The 23,445-nt window shown below is 38.0% G+C and overlaps 2 protein-coding genes and 1 non-coding gene across 3 annotated transcripts; all 3 read right to left on the minus strand.

Moving 5' to 3' along the window:
* Positions 1 to 5,588: 5,588 nt before the first annotated feature.
* Positions 5,589 to 6,137, minus strand: LOC111206221. Its single transcript, XM_022702646.2, has 2 exons — positions 6,032 to 6,137; positions 5,589 to 5,942 (listed from the first exon to the last, which is right to left on the minus strand). The coding sequence occupies exons 1-2, from the start codon at positions 6,135 to 6,137 to the stop codon at positions 5,824 to 5,826; spliced, it is 225 nt and encodes a 74-aa protein (XP_022558367.1). The 3' UTR covers positions 5,589 to 5,823.
* A 295-nt stretch (positions 6,138 to 6,432) lies between these two features.
* LOC106390770 (mediator of RNA polymerase II transcription subunit 6-like) lies at positions 6,433 to 7,965 on the minus strand. Its single transcript, XM_013831300.3, has 5 exons — positions 7,660 to 7,965; positions 7,400 to 7,574; positions 7,257 to 7,326; positions 6,876 to 6,985; positions 6,433 to 6,767 (listed from the first exon to the last, which is right to left on the minus strand). The coding sequence occupies exons 1-5, from the start codon at positions 7,908 to 7,910 to the stop codon at positions 6,606 to 6,608; spliced, it is 768 nt and encodes a 255-aa protein (XP_013686754.1). The 5' UTR covers positions 7,911 to 7,965; the 3' UTR covers positions 6,433 to 6,605.
* An 11,022-nt stretch (positions 7,966 to 18,987) lies between these two features.
* On the minus strand, positions 18,988 to 19,094 carry LOC125588237. The gene has a single exon (XR_007324626.1). It is a non-coding gene; the product is annotated as a small nucleolar RNA R71 (small nucleolar RNA).
* Between the last annotated feature and the right edge of the window lie 4,351 nt (positions 19,095 to 23,445).

Below are 23,445 nucleotides of genomic sequence, written 5' to 3' on the forward strand. Positions count from 1 at the left end.
ACTTGAGCTAGAGGTGGTTACTGATGAAGATGGTGATGAAGTTATGGTCTCTCCAATGGAGATGCCAGTGCTAAAGACGTTGTCATTTAACTCTTTCTTGGGTTACAGTTCACCGAAGACAATGAAGTTACAAGGGAAGATTGAAAATTTAGAGATGATTGTCTTGCTTGATAGTTGAGCATCCCACAATTTCATATCCCCTGAAGTTGTGAAGAGGTTGCAATTAAAAGTTTTTGCAAACAGCAGCCTAGATGTATTATTGGGTAATGGAGTGATTGTGAAAGGGTTAGACGTGTGCAAATATTTACCTTTTCACCTTGGCTCTAATATTTTTACATCTGACTTCATCTCTTTGGAATTGGGAGCGGTTGATTTGGAATTAGGAATACAATGGCTTGAGACATTAGGTAAATGTGAGATTGACTGGAAGAAACATGAACTCTCATTTGCTTATCAAGGGAAGAGAGTGACATTGTTTGGGGACCCGAGTTTACATTGTGCTCCTCCTTTGTTTCAGTCATTGTATCCATTCTTCTCAACTGGTTTACAAGGAAGAGAAGCGCTTGAGGCTAGTACAGAAGTACCAACAACCTTACCAGATATTCCATTGGAAGTTTCTCAGTTGTTGGAACAGTTCGCAACAGTTTTTGAGCTACCAACACAACTACCACCTTTCAGAGGAATATAGCATTCTATTGAGCTGTTACCAGGAGTTTCTTCAGTGTCGGTTCGACCATACCGATATCCGCATAACACGAAGCTTGTGATGGAGAAAATGGTGAATGAGATGCTGGAATCAGGTATTATACGTCCCATCAATAGCCCTTTCTCCAGTCCAGTGCTTTTGGTCAAGAAGAAGGACAATAGTCACCGTTTTTGTGTGCATTATAGGGCGCTTAACCGAGTGACAGTTCCAAACAAATTCCCTATACCAGTCATTGATCAGTTGCTTGATGAGTTACATGGAGCGGTGATATTCTCCAAGTTGGACCTACGTTCTGGTTATCATCAAATAAGAATGGAGGAGAAGGACATTGCAAAGACAGCTTTTTGCACGGTTGAGGGTCACTATGAGTTCTTGGTCATGCCTTTTGGTTTGACCAATGCTCCAGCTACTTTTCAGGCATTGATGAACCGAGTTTTCAAGCCATTTTTGCGGAAGTTCGTCTTGGTTTTCTTTGATGATATATTAGTGTATATCACTTCAGTGGAAGAACATGTTCATCATTTGAAGTTGGTTTTACAAGTGTTTCAGGAGCAAACATTGTTCGCAAATAAGAAGAAGTGTGTGTTTGGCTTGAGTCAGGTGGAGTATCTTGGTCATATTATATCAGCAAATGGTGTGACAACGGAGGTGGCCAAGACAGAAGCGATGAAGCAGTGGCCTATTCCGAAGACAGTGAAACAATTGAGAGGGTTTTTGGGTTTAACTGGCTACTACATGAGGTTCGTCAAAGACTATGGAGTGTTGGCTAAACCTTTGACAACTCTGTTGCAGAAGGATAAGTTTGATTGGAGTAAGGAGGCAGGACAGGCATTTGATCAGTTGAAGAATGAGATGGTTTCTACCCCAGTGTTGGCTTTACCGGATTTCTCTAAACCATTCATCATTGAGTCTGATGCATCAGGGTTTGGGTTAGGTGCAGTATTAATGCAAGACAAGAATCCTATCGCTTATTTTAGCCATGCCTTAACACCAAGAGAACAGTTGAAACTGGCTTATGAAAGGGAATTGATGGCAGTAGTAATGGCGGTGCAGAAGTGGAAGCATTATCTTTTGGGACACAAGTTTATTGTTCATACCGATCAACGCAGTCTCAAATTCTTGCTCGAGCAGAAGGAAGTCAATATGGAATATCAAGTTAACTCGTTTACTTGGCTATGATTTTGAGATATTTTATAAACCTGGTTGTGAGAATAAGGCCGCTGATGGGTTGTCGCGTTGTATGGAAGCTTGCGAAGGGTCGAGAAGTTCATTGTGCTTGGCAGTAACAATTCCGAATGTTTTACAAATTCAAGACATTTATAAGGAATTGGAGTCAGCCGAGGATGTGGTAACATTGAAGCAGAGAATATTGGATGGTACTATCAAGAATGCTCATTATCAGATCATCGATGGCAGAGTGAGGTATAAACGGCGTTTGGTACTATCTAAAACTTCTCGTTTTATTCCATTGATTTTAGCGGAGTGTCAAGACAACAAGCTGGGAGGACATTCTGGTGTTTTCAAAACGTTGAAGAGGATTCAGTTGAGTTTTTATTGGGAAGGCATTGCGAAGAGGGTTCAACAGTTCATGGCGGAGTGTACAGTTTGCCAAACTCATAAGTACTCGACACTCTCACCTGCGGGCTTGTTACAATCTTTGCCAGATCCTACAAGAGTATGGGAGGACATCTCGTTCGATTTTATTGAAGGATTACCTATTTCTCAAGGCTTTAATGTGGTGTTGGTTGTGGTGGATCGATTGAGTAAGTATGTGCACTTTATTGGATTGAAGCATCCGTTTTCAACCTTGGACGTTGCGGATAAGTTTGTAGCTGAGATTATGCATTTACATGGATTTCCAAAAAGTATCGTATCAGATCGTGACAGGATATTTCTCAGTGCTTTCTGGACTGATGCTTTTCATCTGGTGGGTACAAAACTCAAATTCAGTACCGCTTTCCACCCTCAAACTGATGGTCAGACGGAGGTGTTGAACCGTTGCTTGGAGACCTACCTGCGTTGCTTTGCTTCGTCTCATCCACGGACCTGGTTTAAGTTCTTGGCGTGGGCTAAATTATGGTATAATACATCTTTTCATTCCTCGCTCAAGGCTTCTCCTTTCTCTGTGGTTTATGGGCGGGATCCACCAACGTTGCTTCGTTTTGAGGAAGGGTCTACAAAGAACTTTGAGTTGGAGGCATCGTTGCGTGAACGAGATAGTATGTTGGAGCAGATCAGGTTGAACTTGTTGCGTGCACATGAACTAATGAAGAAGAGTGCTGATGGTCATCGTCGAGATTTTTGAATTTGAAGTTGGTGCCATGGTTTATCTTAAGTTGAAACCATATCGTCAACAGTCGGTGGCGCGCCGTGTGTGTCAAAAGTTAGCGGCAAAGTTCTTCGAGTGGTGGCCAGAGTGGGACAGACTGCTTATAAGCTTCAATTGCCGGCATTATCAAAGATACATCCGGTCTTTCATGTTTCGCAATTGAAGTTGGCTTTAGGTTCTTGTGTGGAAGTGAAGCCATTACCATTGGAGAAGTTGAGTGAAGTTGACAGTATTGTATTTCTGGAGGATGTGTTAGCGAAGCGATATGATGAAGAGGGATATTTGGAGTTGTTGGTGAAGTGGATGCATTGTCCTTCTCATGAGAATTCATGGGTATCTTATGGAGAGTTTGTGGAGCATTATCCTCATTTCAAGCTTGAGGACAAGCTTGATTTCAAAGGAGAGAGTATTGATAACTATCAAAGAGCTTACTTCAGGAAGAAGTCAATGAAGAATGTTAACGTGGAGGTTAAGTCGAGTGGTGGGAAAGGAGCTGAGACGCTGATGCAAACAGAGGGTTTACCGTTGGATGAGGAAGCTATGACTCTAAAGCAAACGGAGGGTTTGCCGTTGGAGGATTGAGAGAAAACTTGAGTATAAATAAGAAGTGACCGTTAGAGAGAATCTTTTATGCTTTGTTTGTTCATTGTAGACACTATGAGTCTAGAGGCGATCGCTATGAGATCGTAGATGAAGATCATTATCGTCATGAGATGATGATCTGAATCTGAATTTACGAAGCTACTTCTTTCATTAATAAACGAGTATTTTCTTTTACATATCTTTCAAACTACTAAAGTCTATCAATCTCTCACTCATATTTGCATATTAAGCGATTATGTAACGTTTTAACAACCAAATTGACTATCTTCTATATACATATGTTAAATAGTCGTTTTTTTGGTGAACTATTAATATCAAATACCAAGAAATTCAAATTTGTGGAAAAGTTCTATGAATTATTAGTAGTATCAATGATTTAAAAAAAAATATTCTCTACTTCATGTGGAAAACAATAAACTACCAACGTGCTATAAATGGCCTACTAGTAGTTCTCTGGTTTACATCATTTTGACACAAAATGTTATGTTTAAAAATTAAGATCTGGAATTTCCATAATTAAAAAATAATAAACTGGAATAACTTTTAGCAATTCTCTTTTAACTATTTTTCCAAACCCTGAAAAATATATTATAACTACTAATATGGGTTAATTTTATGATGTTTGAATCTTGTATTATGATATCTATTTTTGGTTGCAGGTGATGTATTTAGACCGTTTGTGCAAGGAGCTTTTACAGTGATTAAAAATCTGCAGACTGAACACTAAATACCTTTTTTTACAGAGGATGTTGAATTCAAAGGAATGATACCGGATCCGATTGGTAATGGTTGTAGCTTTAAAATTTTTTCTGTAGAAAAAAATCTGTAGACTTTTTGCTGTGGTTTTAAATTTTATTGCTGTAGAATTTTATGGAAAACACTAAAAATTTGCTTTGGATATTTGGCTCTGCAGAGCACTTGTACAGCTGTAGGTTATTTTAGGAGCTGTGGTTTCAAAAAAAAATTTAAAACTTAATTGCTCTGAATTTGGTATTGTAGAAATAATTATGGCTGTGGATAGCACATACAACAACTAACAATCACCCCCACTAATTGAATGGTTTTAGTAATTAGAGGCATGAAGTATGCTGTCGATACTATAAAATACTTATGGTCGCGTGACTCGTGTCATATGATCCAGCTGTATCGACTTTTTCGATGGTAGCTTATTGCATTCAACTAGTTCTCTCGTAGAATTCTGAATCAAATTACATTTAATTTTTCTTTTAGTCGTACTCCCTCCGTTACTATTAGATCCATGTATACTCTCTCCGTTCTTATTAGATCCATGTTTTTTAGTCATACTCTCTCCGTTTCTATTAGATCCATGTTCTAGACAAAACTTTGTTTCAAAAAAATACATATTTTATATTTCTAATGTAATTTTTGTTAACTAATAATGAGAAATTGTAAAGTTTAAGAACATTAATTGTATTTCTTAAAATTTTATTGGTTTAAAAATATATGAAATATAAAATTACAAAAAACTATGTATTTATAGCTAAATTTTAAGATGTTTTATTAAAAAGTGTGAAAATTCTAAAAATATTTTGTAAGAAGGGAGGGAGTAGTTGCATGCATGGAAAATTAGCTGCGTTTTTGTAACTCTACATAGTTTACTTTTCTCTGCCAAAACCTAGGTGATCATAGTTATTTATAAAGACTTTTCTCAGAGTTGATCAAAAGAAAAAGAAAGACTTTTCTCACATAGCTTCCGTCTTGCGGTTGGGGCGCAGTGGCCATCTTCTTTTAACCAACAAGACGTCATTGCAGGTAATGAATTAGAAATAGTTTCGCAATAACTTTTAGCAATTCTCAGTTAACTATTTTTTCCAAACCCTGAAAGAATTTCAACACTGTTGTGAACTCACATGATCAAATTTTTTATTTATTTATGATTCTTCGTCAAATCCAAGGAGGACATCAAAACCAACTTATAACTCATCAGCGGAACCCAAAAGTTTTCTTATTAAAAACATAAAGAGTGCTTGATTACTATTTACTTCCTTATTAATACATATATAAATATTACAAACTTATATACTTTTAACACTCACCAGTAGAAGCCACAAGTTTTCTTATTAGAAACACAGACTAAAGATCGTGTTGACTTATTCATACATTCAACTATTACAATGATATCAACCACTTCACATTATCCCCTCTGATAGCGAAGTCGCAATCATTAGGGACCACCGGGACAGCTACATGGGCAGCAGAAGCCAGGTGCAGCCGGTGCGCAACACTCACAGTGTGGACACATGAGAAGTGGTGGTGATGGTGCCATCAACTTACGCCCTCCACCTATCCATAGAAACGTAATTTTATCTCCCTAAGAAAAATCTACAAACCATGTAAGATAGGGAAATTCAGAGATTAATTTTCTAACTTACCTCCTAGATGCACACTAGCTGCTTGACATGGGAGTATTGGAGACAAGACCAGTGCAAGAACTAGAACATATATGAGGACGCTGGACTTCGATGGATTGGTTTCCATCTCCTGTTTTTAATGTAAATTTGTGACTCTGTTTAAAAGGTAATTGATTTGGTGTTGAAACTTGAGACCACGGTTGAGTGTAGTATGTTTATATAGGAGGGTATAGAGAGGTAGTACACTGCAACTAGTTGGTCAAGAAGAGGACTAAAATAATTGAGAGATCAAATGTAGTTACCATTGACCAACATAAACCATTCGTTCTGATGATGCAACTCTCTTTTGAGTTCACATAGTACAATTGTCAATTTCATTTCATTAAGTACATGATAGATACCAATTAGTTGACCTTGAAGTGTTTGCTGTGAGATGACTTACTTTCAGATAAAATTTGACAAGTGACCAGGTAAACAATACTGTGACGAGTTCAAATAAGAAGATGAGAGAAAAAAAAAGTAGAAGAGTCTTTGCTAGTACCTAAGAATTCTATTTATCTGAGATGCGAAGATGAAGAAACAATCTTGATGAGCTTTAGAACTTCATTCTTTTAGCAGGACCTTGATCGATAATAGGATCAATTTGAGGCTGTTGTGACTCTCCTCCCTGTGTTCCAACCTCTTCTTCCTTTTCCCCTAATGCTTCCTGGCTAACATAGCCTTCAGGGAAGGGTGGTGGTGGAGGTGCTGGGGGTAGCTGCACAACGCACATAAAGAAGCAAGTCTCCCAATCAGAATAAAGGTAATAAGAAGTAAAGCCAGAACAGATTCACGCAAGTATGTTTTCTCCGAGTAACGAATGTACCTTGCTATATAAAGACTTAAGAATCAAATCGACCCGCTTCACTTCCTTAAGATCAACCGTCTCACTAGCAGGCTTTGACTCAGAAGGTTCGTTCTGGCTTTTAGCATCAACTGAAGAATCCATAGAAAAATCACAAGATCAATGAAGTAAAAGCTTTCTCAAGTTCAACAAAGACCACAAGTAGTTGATAAGTGAAGCATTTGACTATGAGAGCTTCCTAAGATAACTGACAAAGTATTTACATTTGCAAGTTCATACAAAGAACATACATTTATCAGGCCAGTCGCTAGTAGAGCCGGGGAGAGAACTTTGGATCTAACTTAGCTAGTAGCAGAAAGAAACGATTTACATCACATAAAATGAGACAGAACAAAAGCTTACCCTGCCTAATGGTCTCCAACTTGGATGCAGCAACCGAGAAAGCGTTGGATATATTAAAAACAGCCCGACCCTAAATGAGAAGAAAACAAAAACGCCTCAGCAGCAACTAAAAAGCAGACAAGAGAAAGAGAGAAGAAACTCACAACACGAGCTGCAAAGACAGTACAAAGCTGAGGAGCTTGGTATATAGTACCGTCCAAGATATAATACGTCAGCATCGGTGTGACTTTCTCAGGACCATCTCTCTTCTGCTTACGAAACACGAAAAAGTTTGGCTCAGTAGCATCACTGATCACATACTCTAATCCTGTCATCTTCCTGCACAAGCAAATTATAATCAAAACCCACAGAAACCCTAAAACTCAAAATTTTCGAAATTGAAAGGAGGGAGGAGAGTGATTACGAGAGCTGAGAGTGATCGAGAGGGTGAACGGATCTACGACGAAGAATCTCGTTGTTGCAGGTGATATCGTAGAAGGGAGACAAGGCGAAGTAGTCGAAGACGTAGTTACGGTCTAGAGGGTACGAGTTGATCCAGAGCTGATCCCTGAAACATATACCGGTCATATCCGTGCCTGGTGGTTGCAGCGGAGGAGCAATCTGCTCCCCCGCATTGCCGTTGAAGGTATCGGCGGAGAGAAGAGAGGCGTCCATGGAAGTGATGAGTCGCCGTGAGATTCTAGTGTGGGCCTCTCTACTTACTGAGAGACTGAGAGTTATATATTTCGGCCCATTTTATATTTATATTGGCCCAAAATATTCAGCAATTCGAGGATCGAACCGGGAATTTGGATTGGGTAAGTGCCAATTGGAATTTGAAGGCGTGGTTTATTTCATGATATGAATCATATGAAACGTCTATTTTAGTTTCATCATTTATACATTATTTCCTTTTAATTAAACAAGAAGTTTCACACCTTGAGATGAAACATCTGAAGCAAAAAAAAAGATTAAACATCTATTTTAGTTTCTAAAATATACGTGATTAAGATAAGAGTGAATTTGCTGAATAACCAACTGAGTGTCATTTATTTTGACATAATGTAATACCTATCATTTATGCCAATTATTATCTGGTTCTGTCCCTTCTTCCTAAAATCATCCGGTAATATTATATTGCTAGATATGACTTGGTCAAAATAACATAGGATGAAGATTAAATTAATACTATTTTAGTTGATAGAAACACATGCAGCCACATATCAATTTAATCCACCCAAGAAAATTTTATTGCTGGTCAATAATGAATCGGTATTATTTACAAACACATCACGTGAAAGAACTCATGTCACAAATTTATTTACAACATATTTATTTACTATATGCAGTAGAATGAGTGGATAGAAATTAGAAACATAAATTTCTTAAAAATAAAAAGTGTATAAACCCTAAACCCAAATATAAACACAAAACCCAAACATAAATTTCCAAATACTAAACTCTAAACTCTAATCACTAAACCTTAACTCAAATATAAACTCTAGCTAAACCCAAATATAAACACAAAACCCAAATAGAATGAAACAAAATAAATAACATAGTACATATTGGTGAAACTATAAAATGTCTATGATTGCATGAAAGAAGTTAATGCTGACCCCAACCATAACCCCTCAACTTCTAAATACTAAACCCTAAATTTTAGTCATTAAACCCTAATCCAAATATACCCTAAACCCTAAACCTAAATAAATAGATTAAGCTAAACCCTAATCATGGAAGTATAAACCCAAATAGAATGTATATAATATGGTTTACTATACCCAAACATTTACTTAGTAAATCTAAACCCTAGGCAGGAACCTATAAACCCAAACTCAAATATAAACACAAAACACAAATACAATGGAACAAAATAAATAACATAGTACATATTGGTGAAACTATAAAATGTCTATGATTGCATGAAAGAAGTTAATGCTGACCCCAACCATACTCCCTCACCTTCTAAATACTAAACCCTAAATTCTAGTCACTAAACCCTAATCCAAATATACCCTAAACCCTAAACCTAAATAAATATTAAGCTAAACCCTAATCAAGGAAGTATAAACTCAAATAGAATGTACATAATATGGTTTACTATACCCAAACCGTTACTTAGTAAATCTAAACCCTAGGCAGGAACCTATAAACCCAAACTCAAATATAAACACAAAACCCAAATAGAATGGAACAAAATAAATAACATAGTATATATTGGTGAAACTATAAAATGTCTATGATTGCATGAAATAAGTTAATGCTGACCCCAACCATACCCTCTCACCTTCTAAATACTAAACCCTAAATTCTAGTCACTAAACCCTAATCCAAATATACCCTATACCCTAAACCTAAATAAATAGATTAAGATAAACCCTAATCAAGGAAGTATAAACCCAAATAGAATGCATATAATATGGTTTACTATACCCAAACATTTACTTAGTAAATCTAAACCCTAGGCAGGAACCTATAAACCCAAATACAATCTATAAATTGTTTTCCAATATTAAACATTTGAAAGCACATTTACTTGGTTAGCATGTTGCATATCTTATATTCCATATAGTCTAAGTAGTATAGTAAACGAATGTTCCAAATAATCAAATTTGTCCAACACTCGAAAAATGCATTTCATATTACAATCAATCACACAAAATGACAAAGAAGAGACCTATCAAATTTAAAAACATAACATATTATTACATTTTTAAGGAGTAGTATATAAATATGTCTCAAATAGTATGGTAATCGTACATAGGTAGCTATACTTAAGAATATATACTATACTATTTATTTCACCAAATATAGTATAGACGGCGAGTTCATCTTCTTCAATTCTTTTTTTTTAGACAGGTTGATACACATTCATTTCGTTCACCATCATTATTCTTCACTACCATATAGAGATCGTCTTCATCTCCTCTCTTTTTCCCGACACGATGATGCTTTTATCGACTCGCCGTTGTTGTTCTTCTCCACTGGATCTGTAAAACAAAAGCAGAAACGAAAACAGAGTATGTAAACAAAAGCATGATTGTGAGAATCAATTGATTTAAGAAAAAAAGGAGAAAAAAATGAAAGAGTTGTTGTGTGTGCTCACCGTCTACGCTTTCATCGTTGTCTGTTCTTCACCACTGGATCTTTAAAACAAAAACAGAAACGAAAACAGAGTATGAAAACAAAAGCATAATTGTGAGAATCAATAGATTTTTTTTTTTTAATAAAAAGAAATGAAAGAGTTGTTGTGTGTGCTCACCGTCTATGACTTCATCGTTGTCTCTTCTTTAGAACAATTGATTGTTCTTTCGGTGAAGTATTGAAAGAGAAGAATTATGTGACAGAAGAAAATGTATGATTTTGTTGATAATCCGAAGAAGAAAGAGAGACAGTGGAAAGAGATGGTGGAGTAGAGACGTGACAGTGGTGGTGATGGATTAGAAGATATGGCTAAGAGTTTTTTATATATTTGTTAATAATTTTTGTTAGTAGGTTTCACCGGTTGGTTGAGAAGAGTAATATGACAATAATCTATAATGTGTACAGTGTATATTGAAAAAACAGGGTTTTTAGGTAGTGGGTGAATTATAATTTGTTTGATGGATGTAGGATGCAATTCCCCTTAACATAATAGGTTTCTTATTCTTAAATTGATTAAAATATATGTAAATTTTATTTTCCACTTTTTAAAATTTAAATTAGACCAGTGATCAAACAAAATTAAACCGTAAACCGGAAATATATCTGGATTGGACATATAACAAATCCAAAAAATTTAAACCACTAAAAATTCCATATTTTTTTGATGAAATTTCAAATTTATTGATCTATAAAAAATATGTTATGTATATATATCAGATACCTACTATGTAAGAAATGTGAGATGTCAAACTAAGTCCCACATTGGAAACTAGGCAAATGAGAGTCTAATATATAAAGAGATGTCCAACTTTAATTAGTACGAGACCTTTTGGGAATGAATCCAAAAGTAAATCTATGCGGGCTTGTTTCTAAGACCCAAAGTGGATAATATCGTTCTAATCAGATAATAGAGAGTTGGACATGGGGTTTAACAATCCCAACAATTGGTATCAGAGCCAGGTTTGACGAGATTCTGCAAGAAGACCAAAATACCCTTAAAGTAAGAATGAGACTCTTCAAGGTGGAAGAGAAGGTCTATGACAGAAACGTCAAAAGATCATGGAACATGTGATATTGTGGGAGAACATTCTCAAAGAACGAGATGTTATGAAAGACACATTCTCAAAGGAAAGCCCTGCGATTACTGGTACAAGGTGGTGCCAAGATAATTCGCTGAAGGAAGAATACACGAGATGAGTGTGGTCCTTAGCTTGAGGGGAAGAATGTGAGATGTCAATCTAAGTCCCACATTGGAAACTAGGCAAAGGAGAGTCTAATATATAAAAAGAGATGTCCAACTCTAATTAGTACGAGGCCTTTTGGGAAGGAATCCAAAAGTAAATCCATGCGGGCTTGTTTCTAAGACCCAAAGTGGACAATATCGTACTAATCAGATAATAGAGAGTTGGACATGGGGTTTAACAATCCCAAGAAAACTCTAATCTGAAATATGAAATCAACTCTAAATCATAGTCATCTTCGAAGTAACTCACCCACCCAGCTTGTGCTCTAGCCTGTATTTTAGAGAACATATCCTATTCTTCGTGTCCTTATCGATGAATCTGGGCATATGATATGTTGAAGTCCTGATGACGGTAGCATTCCTCTTTCTCCATTTGTGGTAAACTGTCGTCTAAAACAATAACTTTGCTAGACAAGCATCCCCTCCGTTCACCCCCATTTTTTGTTAGCGCTGCAACAACCACTACCAATCCCGGTTTATATTGTTATCTACAAGTCTTCGAGCAAGACTCTCTCATACCATATAGGAGAAGGGACATGCAAAAGACAGATGGTTCCTTATCTCATCACTTTCTCCACACAGCTCACATCCTTAACTGCTAAGATCCAGAAATCATGAACCAATGAACTAGATAAAACCAATTTATTTATAATTAAGTGTTATTAGTCATTTTTAATTGTTTTTCTTCTTATAAAATGTATAGAAAAGACACTGCTATAAATAAATTTTTGGACATTTTTATTATTTTTTTTTTATAAATTTCCACTTCTCATATGACTATAAAAAATTTAAGTTAAAATACCAATTTTTATAATTATGATTAATTATATTAAAATTTTCAACAAATAGATATAACTATACTCGTAAAATTTTCAGAAGATAAATAACAAAATGGTTTAGTTTTTATTCTATAATTAAACTCAACTGAACCAGGTTGAACCATCAGCTAAAATCTTTTCCGGTTTGGTTACGGATATGATTTTAAAAATGGGTTTTTTTGCAAAATTGATCTAGAACTCAAACTCAAACACAAAACTAACCTCTTTTTTTTGAAAATTAGTTTTGCCCTATTCACCCCACAAGTTCATATAATTCACGAAAATACCATCAAATTTGTTTTTTTTTTCGAAAATGACATTTTTACTCTCTCACCCTCATCATCTTCAAGTAATTACAAGATTGCCATTGTCATCAATACCTCAACCACCACGAACAACCAATTTGAAGCTCTTAATGCTCCCAAAATCGATTTACCCTTCTTCTTTCTCCATTCTTATGAACTAAACACAACATCTCTCTCACTTTCTCTCCACATTCAGCTAAAAAAACCCAAGATTTTGATTCTACAATTTTTATGGTTCATAGAGTCATAGAAGCTAACGATTCTGGGGCGGTCACTTTCGTTTGAGATTCTGTGTATACGACTTAATTATATATAGACGACTTACATGTATACAGACGACTTACAATTCAGTCGTCTGTCCGACGACTTACATGTATACGGACGACTTACAATTCAGTCGTCCGTCCGACGACTTACATGTAAGTCGTCCAGATTTTTATTCCGAGATTCTGGTCAAACCTCGTAAATCCTGGATGACTTACATGTAAGTCGCCGGACCGACGACTGAATTGTAAGTCGTCTATATATAATTAAATATTGGAGTTTTATTTTTCAATTGCAAAACTAACCTATGACGACTTAATTGTAAGTCGTCGAGTTTAAATAAAATATTGATATTTCAATTTTTCACCAGAGGACTGAAATGTAAGTCGTCCAGGAAAGTCAAACTTCTGAAATAATCCAGTCAAATGCAAAACTAACCTATGACGACTGAAATGTAAGTCGTATAACTTTTTTAGAGTTTTTTTTAACCAAACAAAACTAGACGACTTATTTTTCAGTTGTCTCCGATAATAGATTTCAAAGTCAATTGCAAAAATAGCCTCTGCGTTGTCCAGACGACTTATATTTTAGTCGTCTGGAAGACTTAGATTGAAGTCGTCTTTAATAAACTTTCGTTTTCTTTGTTCTATGTTTGCTAATGTGTTTTATTTTGACTTTTTCAGATGATGCGTCAGTTACATGCTGTGTATGGAGAATGGTTGTTGAAAGATGGATGTTGGAATTTTGTGGTTGATCATTTCAAAGGAGCGAGAATGTTATTTTTGAGTGAAGGTTCGACACATGCTGATCTTGTTGCAATGGCTCAAGAAGATTATAACCTGGACATGAACACAGAGTCTGTGGAGGTAACTTACTCATTATAACAGATGGCTCCAGACCTTCCTCCTATTCATGTTACAAGTGATAGACAAGTTCGGAACTTGCTTTAGATAACTAAAACGCATGAAGTACGTCCTTGTGTATCAAGCTTTAGCAAGATGAGAACGGTTTCAGAGGAAAGGGATGAAGCTGAGGAGGGGGATGAAGCTGAGGAGGGGGATGGAGCTGAGGATCGGGATAGGGAGGAGGATGCTGACATCCCTGTTGCCGCTGATGCTGAGGATTATAGTGAGTATGGAAAGGTTAAAGACGAGGATGAGGAAGAAGATGATGAAATCTGTTTTGAAGATTACAAAGGGGCATATAGTTGTGAAGGAAAATGATCATCTGCAAACAGGATCTATGTCAACCAGAGTTTTGCTAGTAGGGATGCACTGCTTTCAGAGTTGCGGTTGACAGCGGTTGACAGCGGTGAGGCGTAGGTTCTCCTTCAGAATATACAAGTCAACGAAAACTCTCTTTGTGGCAACATGTTGTGTTAGTGGTTGTCAATGGAAGGTCAGAGCAAGTGTGAAACATGAGACTAAAACGTTTTGGGTAACTAAGTATGTGGAAACTCATACATGTTCCATCACAGACATAATCGCTCAGCGGAAACACTGTACTCCGAAGTACATTTGTCGACTTTTCATAGATCGTGTTGGAATCATTGATGAGTTGAATCCGCAGCATATCAAAGATGCAATGAAGAACATGTTTGACATGACACTTGATTACACCACTTCATACAGAGCATTGTTATATGCGCAAGAAATGGTGAGAGGATCAACGGAAGATGGGTATGAGCGACTGCCTTCATATTTGGAGCAAATCAAGGCAGCAAATCCGGGTTCTATCACTGCTATAGAACTTGATTCTCTGAATAGATTTAAGTATATATTTCTCTCTTTTGGAGCTTCTATCAGAGGTTTTAAGTATCAGAGAAGAGTCATTGTGGTGGATGAGACTCACCTAAGTGGGAAGTATGAGGGTATTATGTTGGTTGCAGTCACACAAGACGGTAATTTTCAGATATATCCATTGGCTTTTGGGATCGTAGATGGTGAAAATGATGAATATTGGGAATGGTTTTTCACAAAATTGGCGAGTTGTGTATCTGATGCGTATCCTCTGGTGATAGTCTCCGACAGACACTCCTCCATTATAAAAGCGTGTGAAAAGGTGTTTCCTTGGGCAACCCGAGGAATATGTTATTATCACCTCCAAGAGAATATTGTCAAAAAGTATAAAGGGAAACATCTCTTGTACTTGGTGAAAGATGCTGCTTATGCTCATACACTTTACGATTTTGATAGGTACATGGATGAGATACGGACTGCAAATTCGGATCTTGCTGAGTATCTGGAGGATGCCGATGTGAGCCTATGGTCAAGGGTTCATTGTCAGGGAGACATGTACAACTTAAAAACGAGCAATATCGCTGAATCAATTAATTCCGCACTGAAGCGAGCAAGAGGATTTCCTATTCAGTTCCTGCTGGAGTTCATAAGGGAGAAGCTAGGAAGGTGGTATTGGAAAAGGAGAGGAGATGCTTTGAGTCTTACAACTCAACATAGTCGGGGTGTTGAACACTTGCTTGATGTTCGAGAGGAGATCGCGTATACTCTGAGAGTCCAACAAATTGATGGATGGAAGTTCTTTGTGAAAGGTGGCAATAGGGACTGTAATGTTGATCTGGAACTTCAAAAGTGTGATTGTGGTGTCTATCAAGTCGAGAAAATACTTTGCTCTCATGCTATAGCAGCTGGAACAACAACTGGTTTGCATATCTCCACACTTGTATGGCCGGTCTACTCAAAGGATACTTTGTTTGCAGGATACTCAGAGAATACATATCCTTGTGTTGGATAACAAGTTGAGGCACGCAAATGCTTTTCTCCGGAAGTAAAGTGTGGTCCGGGGAGACAGAAGAAATCAAGATGGCAATCTTGGTTGGAGCTATCTAGGATGAGAGGACGCACACCCCGGAAGCAACACAAGGTTTATACGTGCTCAGTCTGCAAAGAAACTGGCCATAAGCATCCACAATGTAAGAACTGACGTGGAAGACCTTCAAGTAAGTCGTCTAGAAGACCTTCTGGTTAGTCGTCCACCGACTTAACTAGAATTCTCTCATGTCTTTGAATATATCTATCTATCTGTAGACTCTATGTTTTATGAACTTCTCTGTAGACTTTATGTTTTATGAACTTCTCTGTAGACTCTATGTTTTATGAACTTCTCTGTAGACTCTATGTTTTATGAACTTCTCTGTAGACTCTATGTTTTATGAACTTCTCTGTAGACTTTATGTTTTATGAACTTCTCTGTAGACTTTATGTTTTATGAACTTAAAGTTAAGTCGTCTGAGAAGTCTTTTTGTTGGAAGTGGTGGTAAATCATCCAGAAGACCTTCTGGTTAGTCATCCAACGACAATGCAATTTAAAAAGACAAGTCAAACCTTACATTATCCGAAAGGTTACTGCACTACCAAACTAATTTCCTACGGAATTCTAGTTTGGTATGAGGATAGGTTACAAAAAACATCATACTATCCTGACCCTGTTAACGTAGTCTAATCTACCATACAACAGTACACAAAAGCATCAAGTTCAGATACAAATAACACATCCAATATCTACTCATACGTTCCCAGGTTCTCATCATTGTCTTGGTTTTCCCATTCATGGCACATAGGAAGCTCTTGAAATATATCCAACGCCATCTTCTCCCTGATGGTCTTCCCGTTTCTAGTACAAAACGCTTTGGGAAATGATATCTTGCATATTTACATTGTTTTAATTATCCTTTCTTGTGCACATTGGTCTTTTGGAATAGCATTTACACATGTTTAGGTTGCATTTCCATGCATTAGTCCTTATCAGGTGTTGGAGAGAGTTTCATGATGAACTCTGTGCCCCAAGGAGTGTTTTGGTGCCCAAAGAATGTAGATAAGTCGTTGAAGGATCCTAGCGGCCAGGCGTAGCGGCAAATGCTGGTCTCTACAGAAGATATAGCTGAAAACCTGAGGCAGTACCATAGCGGGAATGTGTAGCAGGCTAGAGAGACCGCTAGTATTGAAGCGCTTTCTACAGCGGCCAGCCATAGCGACTTCACGAGGTCGCTATGCGTTCAAGACTTCTAAAATCTCCCAAGTATCCTAGCGGCCACACGTAGCGGGCTGGAGAGACCGCTAGAATTGAAGCGCTTTCTACAGCGGCCAGCCATAGCGACTTCACGAGGTCTCTATGCGTTAAAGACTTCTAAAATCTCCCAAGTATCCTAGCGGCCACACGTAGCGGACTGGAGAGACCGCTAGAATTGAAGCGCCTTCTACAGCGGCCAGCCATAGCGACTTCACGAGGTCGATATGCTTTCAAGTATCCTTGCGGACACACGTAGCGGGAAAGACAAGTCGCTACAAGCGTAGCAACCTCCGGTAGCGACCTTTTCTAGTCAATACGGAGAAAAATATCTATGTTTTTGTGGGTCAAACCAGGTTTGTTGGGTTGGCCCAGCTCGAGTTTTAGTCTTCTATAAATACTTTTTAGACCAAAATTTGGGATTATCTTGTTTTCTATCTAATAACAAAGAACTTTTAGGTGAAAGATTTTATCTTGATCATTTTCTCTTGTGATTTGCTTGATTAATCTGATCACTAATCATGATTAGCACCAAATCATCATTGATTCTTGGGCTCATCATGAAGAGTAGTTAGTAGTCATCTTTGGATTCATGGGTGAGGGAGATTAAGGGTGATTAAGCTAGATCTAAGGTGTTTTTAGTATAGATCCATCTTGTTCCTTGCTAGTAGAGTGCTTTTAATGCAACTTTAGAGTTGGCCTCTCTAAAGTTGAACTCTAGGCATTTCATACTTGAAAAGTGTTTGATGAAATGCCTGAACCAACTCTCCTAAGCTTTTAACATTCTTTACCAAAGAGATTTGTTGTTAAAGGTGCTAAGATGGCTAGTAGACTTGAGATTAATGATTACTTAGATAACATTCAACCAAAGAGATTTGATGCTTGAGTTATCTTAGTAAATGAGCATTTATCTAGAGATCGAGTTTGTTTAGGATTGTGTCTAGGTCTAAGGTAGATAGATTGGTTGAAAGTTGACACCTTTAGATTAAAACTTGATCACCCAAGGTCAATTCCCTTAGCCCATGAGTTCTCCGATCTCATAAGAAAGAAAGTTTTGTCCTTTATTGCATTTTAGTAGTACTCTAGTTCAAAATCATCTCGCCAATTGATAGCACTTAGATTAAGCATGGTCTTGCATTCACTTTGCTTTAGAATCACTTAAAACTGGTTTGACATCCTTTATTCTACAACATTTGATTAGGAGCCTTGAAACTCCTATCATCAAATTGGCGCCGTTGCCAAATTCTAAGTTGATTGTGACATTGGAATTTAGTCATTTGCTTGAGACTAAGTCAATTTTTGTTTAATTGTGTTATTGCTTTTCTTTCTTTTTTCTCCCTTTGGATTTCAGGTGTATTAACACAAGGAGGAGAGGTCCAACAAACCTAGTTCCAAGAGTTGAAGACATTAGAGCACTTGAGAGGGAGATTGCAAGACAGAGAAGAGAAGTAGAGCAACATGCTCACTTGCAAAGGTTGGGGTTTGATATGGAGAATCTGCCTCAAGATGGTGATGCCCAAAGAGGAATTGATCCAAGAGCTGATCACCTTCGACCACAGCGCCAGCCACAACATCCACCGCGCCAAGCTCGTGCCATTGGAGCCTATGATCAACCTCACATTAATGGTCATAGGTTAGGAATCAGAGCACCACCAGTGGAGAACAACAATTTCGAGATCAAGTCAGGGCTGGTCAACACCATAGAGAACAACAAGTATCATGGTCTTGCTGCTGAAGACCCTTTTGATCACTTGTGCAAGTTTAATAAGTATTGTGGCTTGTCCAAGACAAATGGTGTTTCTGAAGATGCTTTCAAGTTGAAGCTTTTCCCTTTCTCTTTGGGAGACAAGGCACACCAATGGGAGAAGACTCTTCCAAGTGACACTGTCACTACTTGGGATGAATGCAAGAGAGTTTTCTTAGACAAGTTCTTCTCTATTTCAAGAACAGCTAAGATCAGGAACGAAATCTCTGGGTTTCAACAGAAAGGTCTAGAGAGCTTCAGTGAAGCATGGGAGAGGTTCAAGGGCTATTGGTCTCAATGCACTCACCATGGTTTCAGCAAGGAGAGTTTGCTTAGCACCTTCTACAGAGGAGCTCTACCACAGTGCAGAAACAGGCTTGACACTGCCAGCAATGATTTCTTCTTGGGGAGAACCGAGGAAGAGGCAGAGGAACTGGTAGAGAACATGGCTAAGAGTGACTCGGTCTACAGTGAGGAGCATGATAGAGTCAACAGAAGTGATGATCAGCAAACAAAGAAAGAGATCAAGTCCTTGCAAGAGAAGATGGACTTGCTTCTTTCCAACCAAGCTAAGAAAGAGCAGATGAACTTTGTGGGTGGTCCTATTCAAGAGGTTCCTCCCAATATCAATGAGGTTGATGGTTTGGAAGGCCAAGAAGAGCTGTGCTTCATCAACAACAATGGTTCTTGGTACATGAAAGAGCCTAACTTTCAGTACAACAACTACCAGCAAAGGTCCTACTCTAACAACCAGCAAGGAGGATACCAGTAGAAGCAAAACACTCAGCAAGGGAGCTATCAACCTAGACAAAACACCCCTCCTGGTCAACAATAACAACAATCAGTCTACTCAGGCCCAAGGAAGTTCTTCCCAAGCTCCAGCTTCAGATACAAGTGTGGATGCAATGTTCAAGAAACTTTTGGATTTTCAGACAAAGAATGAGAAGACAATGGGGTATGAGTTCAAGAACATTCACTCCAAGATTGATGGAAGCTACAATGAGCTCAACAACAAGATCATACATTTGGAGAACCAGTTTGCTTCAATGAATTTTCAACCAAGTCGCCAACAAGGGACCTTACCTGGAAAGCCAGAGCAAAATCCCAAGGAAACTATGAAAGCAATCACCCTACGGAGTGGTAAACAGTTATCTCCAAGAATTCTCACCAAGGATGGTGAAAAGCAAGGTGGGGAGGTGGCTATCAACATTGATGATGAAGTGGTGATTGTAGATGAGAAGGTTGATGAAGAAATTCTAGAAAAGATTGTTGAAGCTAAGGGTAAAGGAAAGGTTGGAGAAGAGAAGAGGACAGTGAAACATGGTGAAACTGCTACTCCAACAAAGGAATCCTCTTTTGTTCCTCCTCCCTATGAGCCAAAGCTACCATTTCCTGGGAGATTCAAAAGACAGCTATTGGAGAAGTACAAGGCACTCTTTGAGAAACAAATGAGTGAAGTTCAGGTCCATCATTGATGCTTTTATGCTGGTTCCTCAATACAGCAAATTCTTGAAAGATGTTGTAGCTGCAAAGAAGAAAGAGATGGAGAGCATGATGATCCTTACCCACGAGTGCAGTGCCATTATCCAGAGGTTAGATGTTCCAAGGAAGCTAGTGGATCCAAGATGTTTCACCTTACCTTGTGCTCTAGGACCCATGGTGTTTGAGCGGTGTCTGTGCGATCTTGGAGCTAGTGTTAGCTTGATGCCTTTGTCTATTGCAAAGAAGCTTGGATTTACTCAATACAAAAAGTGTAAACTCTCTTTGGTGTTGGCTGATAGATCAGTGAAGATTCCTGTTGGTATCTTAGAAGACCTTCCCTTGATGGTTGGTAACTTTGAGATCCCTACTGATTTTGTTGTGTTGGAGATGGGGGAGGAAGCCCAAGACCCTTTGATCCTTGGAAGACCATTCTTAGTCACAGCAGGAGCTATTGTGAATGTTAGACAAGGAAAGATTGATCTACATCTTGGACAAGGGAACATCCTCCACTTTGACATCAATGAAGTGATGAAGAAGCCAACCATCCAGAACCAAGTTTTCTACATTAATGAAATGGATGCTCTAGCTGATGAGCTTCTAGAGGAGTTGGCACTTGAAGACTCTCTACAGCATGCCTTAACAATTGAGAGAGAAATCCAAGTGATAGAGAACAAGGAAAGTGATGCCTATGTGATGATGCTAGACTCTCACAAGGGAATTAGTGGCGAAGAACAGAATGAGGAGCTTTCATATGAGATTCACCACGCCTCCTCAGCTACTCAACAAGAGAACCTCCAAGGGGATGATTGGAGTGAACTCAAGGCACCAAAAGTGAAGCTTAAACCTCTTCCCCATGGTGTAAGGTATGCTTTCCTTGGCCCTAATGAAACTTACCCTGTCATAGTGAGTAGTGAGCTTAGTGAAGATGAATTGTCTAAACTTTTGAATGAACTTAAAAAGTATAGAAAGGCAATATGTGATATATGGTGTTTTATACATCTTGTATATATGCTTTTCAATTGGTTTTCAAGTCTTTATCGAGTCTTCCTAGTCCTTTTCGAGTCATTACAGGTCTGGAGTTGCATTGGATGGGAGATGGACCAGCTGGAACAAAAGAGGCAGCAAACAGTGCAATTTGGTGATTTTCACGCAGAACAGTCTTGATGATTGTTCCGGATAGCGGAGCAACCCGAGTGACTATTCTGGATGCCTGTTCTAGCGGCAGAGATTTTTAAGGAAACTACAACCTATTTCGGGATTTGCTCTAATCTCTCTATTTTCTCTCCCAGCCGCCTGTGGCTTTGATATATCTTCTTTTTCTGTTTCTCCTGACTATTCTACGCTATTCTACAGACAAGAAAAGATTGGAGACTTTAGGATTTGAGGATTTGTAAAGGGAGAAGGATCTTCATCTCTCTCGTTTTAGAGAAGACCTCCTGAACCCTATTTCTCTTTTATTGCATTGTTATTTCATGTCTTCTCCTATTATGATCTCTGTGTTTTCTTGTGCTATGGCTGGGTAGTCGGATTTGTTAGTCTAGGGTTCTAGGGTGTTGATTCATGAACTGAACATAGATAAGCTTCATCTCTTTGTCTTCATTTATAACTGCTCTTAATGCTAATACTAATCTAATCACTTAGTGTTTGAATCTAGGTTTAACCTTTTATCATTAACCATGAATTAGGTTGCTAGATCTGTTATAAACGAGCATCATATCCCTGATCAGCGAGAGTAGATATCAGGGTATTTTGTGAACACATTAGATTTGTGCTTTAATGTTTGCTACCGCCCCTTGATCCAAGTGAGAGCTTAGGTGTCAAGGTGGCTCTGCAAAAGGAGCAGCTCTGCGAGAGCAGGCTGTTCTATTTAAGAAATCTGAGTTCTAGACTGTTCTTAACCAAGCTTGAATAATTATTTGGTTCATCATGTTAACACCCAATGAAGCACCCTAGGCTAGCATTCTTCATCATCTGAAAACTTTAATTAATCTTATTACTTGCTTGTTACGAAACCTTAACACTACAAGAAAACACAGTTTTAGCAAGGAAATTTAACGAGGAAAACTAATCCTCGTGAAATTACGTTGACTCAACGATGAAATTGCGAGGAAATAAAGTTTCCTCGTAACGGCCTTGTAAAATACCGAGTAAAGCGATTCCTCGTAAAATCGTCGTAAGTTGACGTGGTTATTCCGAGAAAAATGTGTTTCGTCGCAAATTCATCGTAAGATTAGCATGATTTTTACGAGGAAATAACTTACGAGGAAAGAACGAGAAATCCACCAACTTAACACGTTTTTTTTGCAACCAACCTAATATTTCGTCGTAAATTCCTAGCAAAATTCAACTACCAGATTCGAAAATTTTCTATAAATATGGAGGTTTGAACATAATTTTAAGCACACCAACAAGAAAAAAAAACGTGAAAAAAATGTCGGGCTTGGGAAATATTTTCGAGTTGCGGAGGTGGATGTATATGCATAGAGATGCTAACGGGAGAGTGACGAAAGAATATCTTGCTGGGTTGGAGCGTTTTATGCATCAAGCAGATTCTACACCGCTCGCCCAAGAAAGCGGTAAAATATTCTGTCCTTGTAGGAAATGTAACAATTCAAAGTTGGCAAATCGTGAAAATGTTTGGAAGCATTTAGTAAATAGAGGTTTCACGCCAAATTATTATATCTGGTTTCAACATGGAGAAGGTTATAGTTATGATCAGAATGAAGCTAGTAGTAGTAATAGCAACTTTCAAGAAGAACCGGTTGATCATCAATTGCATAATGCACATAGTTACCATCAGGAGGATCAGCCGATGGTAGATTATGATAGGGTTCATGATATGGTAACTGATGCATTCGTAGCTCATGATGATGAAGATGAAGAACCTAACATAGATTCAAAAAAGTTTTATGAAATGTTAGATGCGGCAAATCAACCACTTTACAGTGGTTGTAGAGAAGGTCTCTCTAAATTGTCATTGGCTGCTAGAATGATGAATATTAAAACTGATCACAATCTACCTGAAAGTTGCATGAACGAATGGGCAGATTTATTTAAAGAGTATTTGCCGGAAGACAATGAGTCTGCTGATTCTTATTATGAGATTCAGAAACTGGTTTATAGTCTTGGGTTGCCTTCGGAGATGATAGATGTTTGCATCGACAACTGCATGATCTACTGGGGA

The sequence above is a fragment of the Brassica napus genome, chromosome C5, assembly GCF_020379485.1.
Source record: "Brassica napus cultivar Da-Ae chromosome C5, Da-Ae, whole genome shotgun sequence".
NCBI classification, from domain to species: domain Eukaryota; kingdom Viridiplantae; phylum Streptophyta; class Magnoliopsida; order Brassicales; family Brassicaceae; genus Brassica; species Brassica napus.

Bases quoted from the DNA above. Each gene is read 5' to 3' on its own strand.
- LOC106390770 (XM_013831300.3), bottom strand. From the start codon at position 7,910: ATGGACGCCTCTCTTCTCTCCGCCGATACCTTCAACGGCAATGCGGGG. The intron at 7,327-7,399 runs GTGAGTTTCTTC...CTTCTCATTTAG, and splicing joins CTGTCTTTGCAGCTCGTGTT to GGTCGGGCTGTTTTTAATAT. The intron at 6,986-7,256 runs GTAAGCTTTTGT...TGGATTCTTCAG, and splicing joins GTTGGAGACCATTAGGCAGG to TTGATGCTAAAAGCCAGAAC.
- LOC111206221 (XM_022702646.2), bottom strand. From the start codon at position 6,137: ATGGAAACCAATCCATCGAAGTCCAGCGTCCTCATATATGTTCTAGTT. The intron at 5,943-6,031 runs GTAAGTTAGAAA...TTCTATGGATAG, and splicing joins AGCTAGTGTGCATCTAGGAG to GTGGAGGGCGTAAGTTGATG.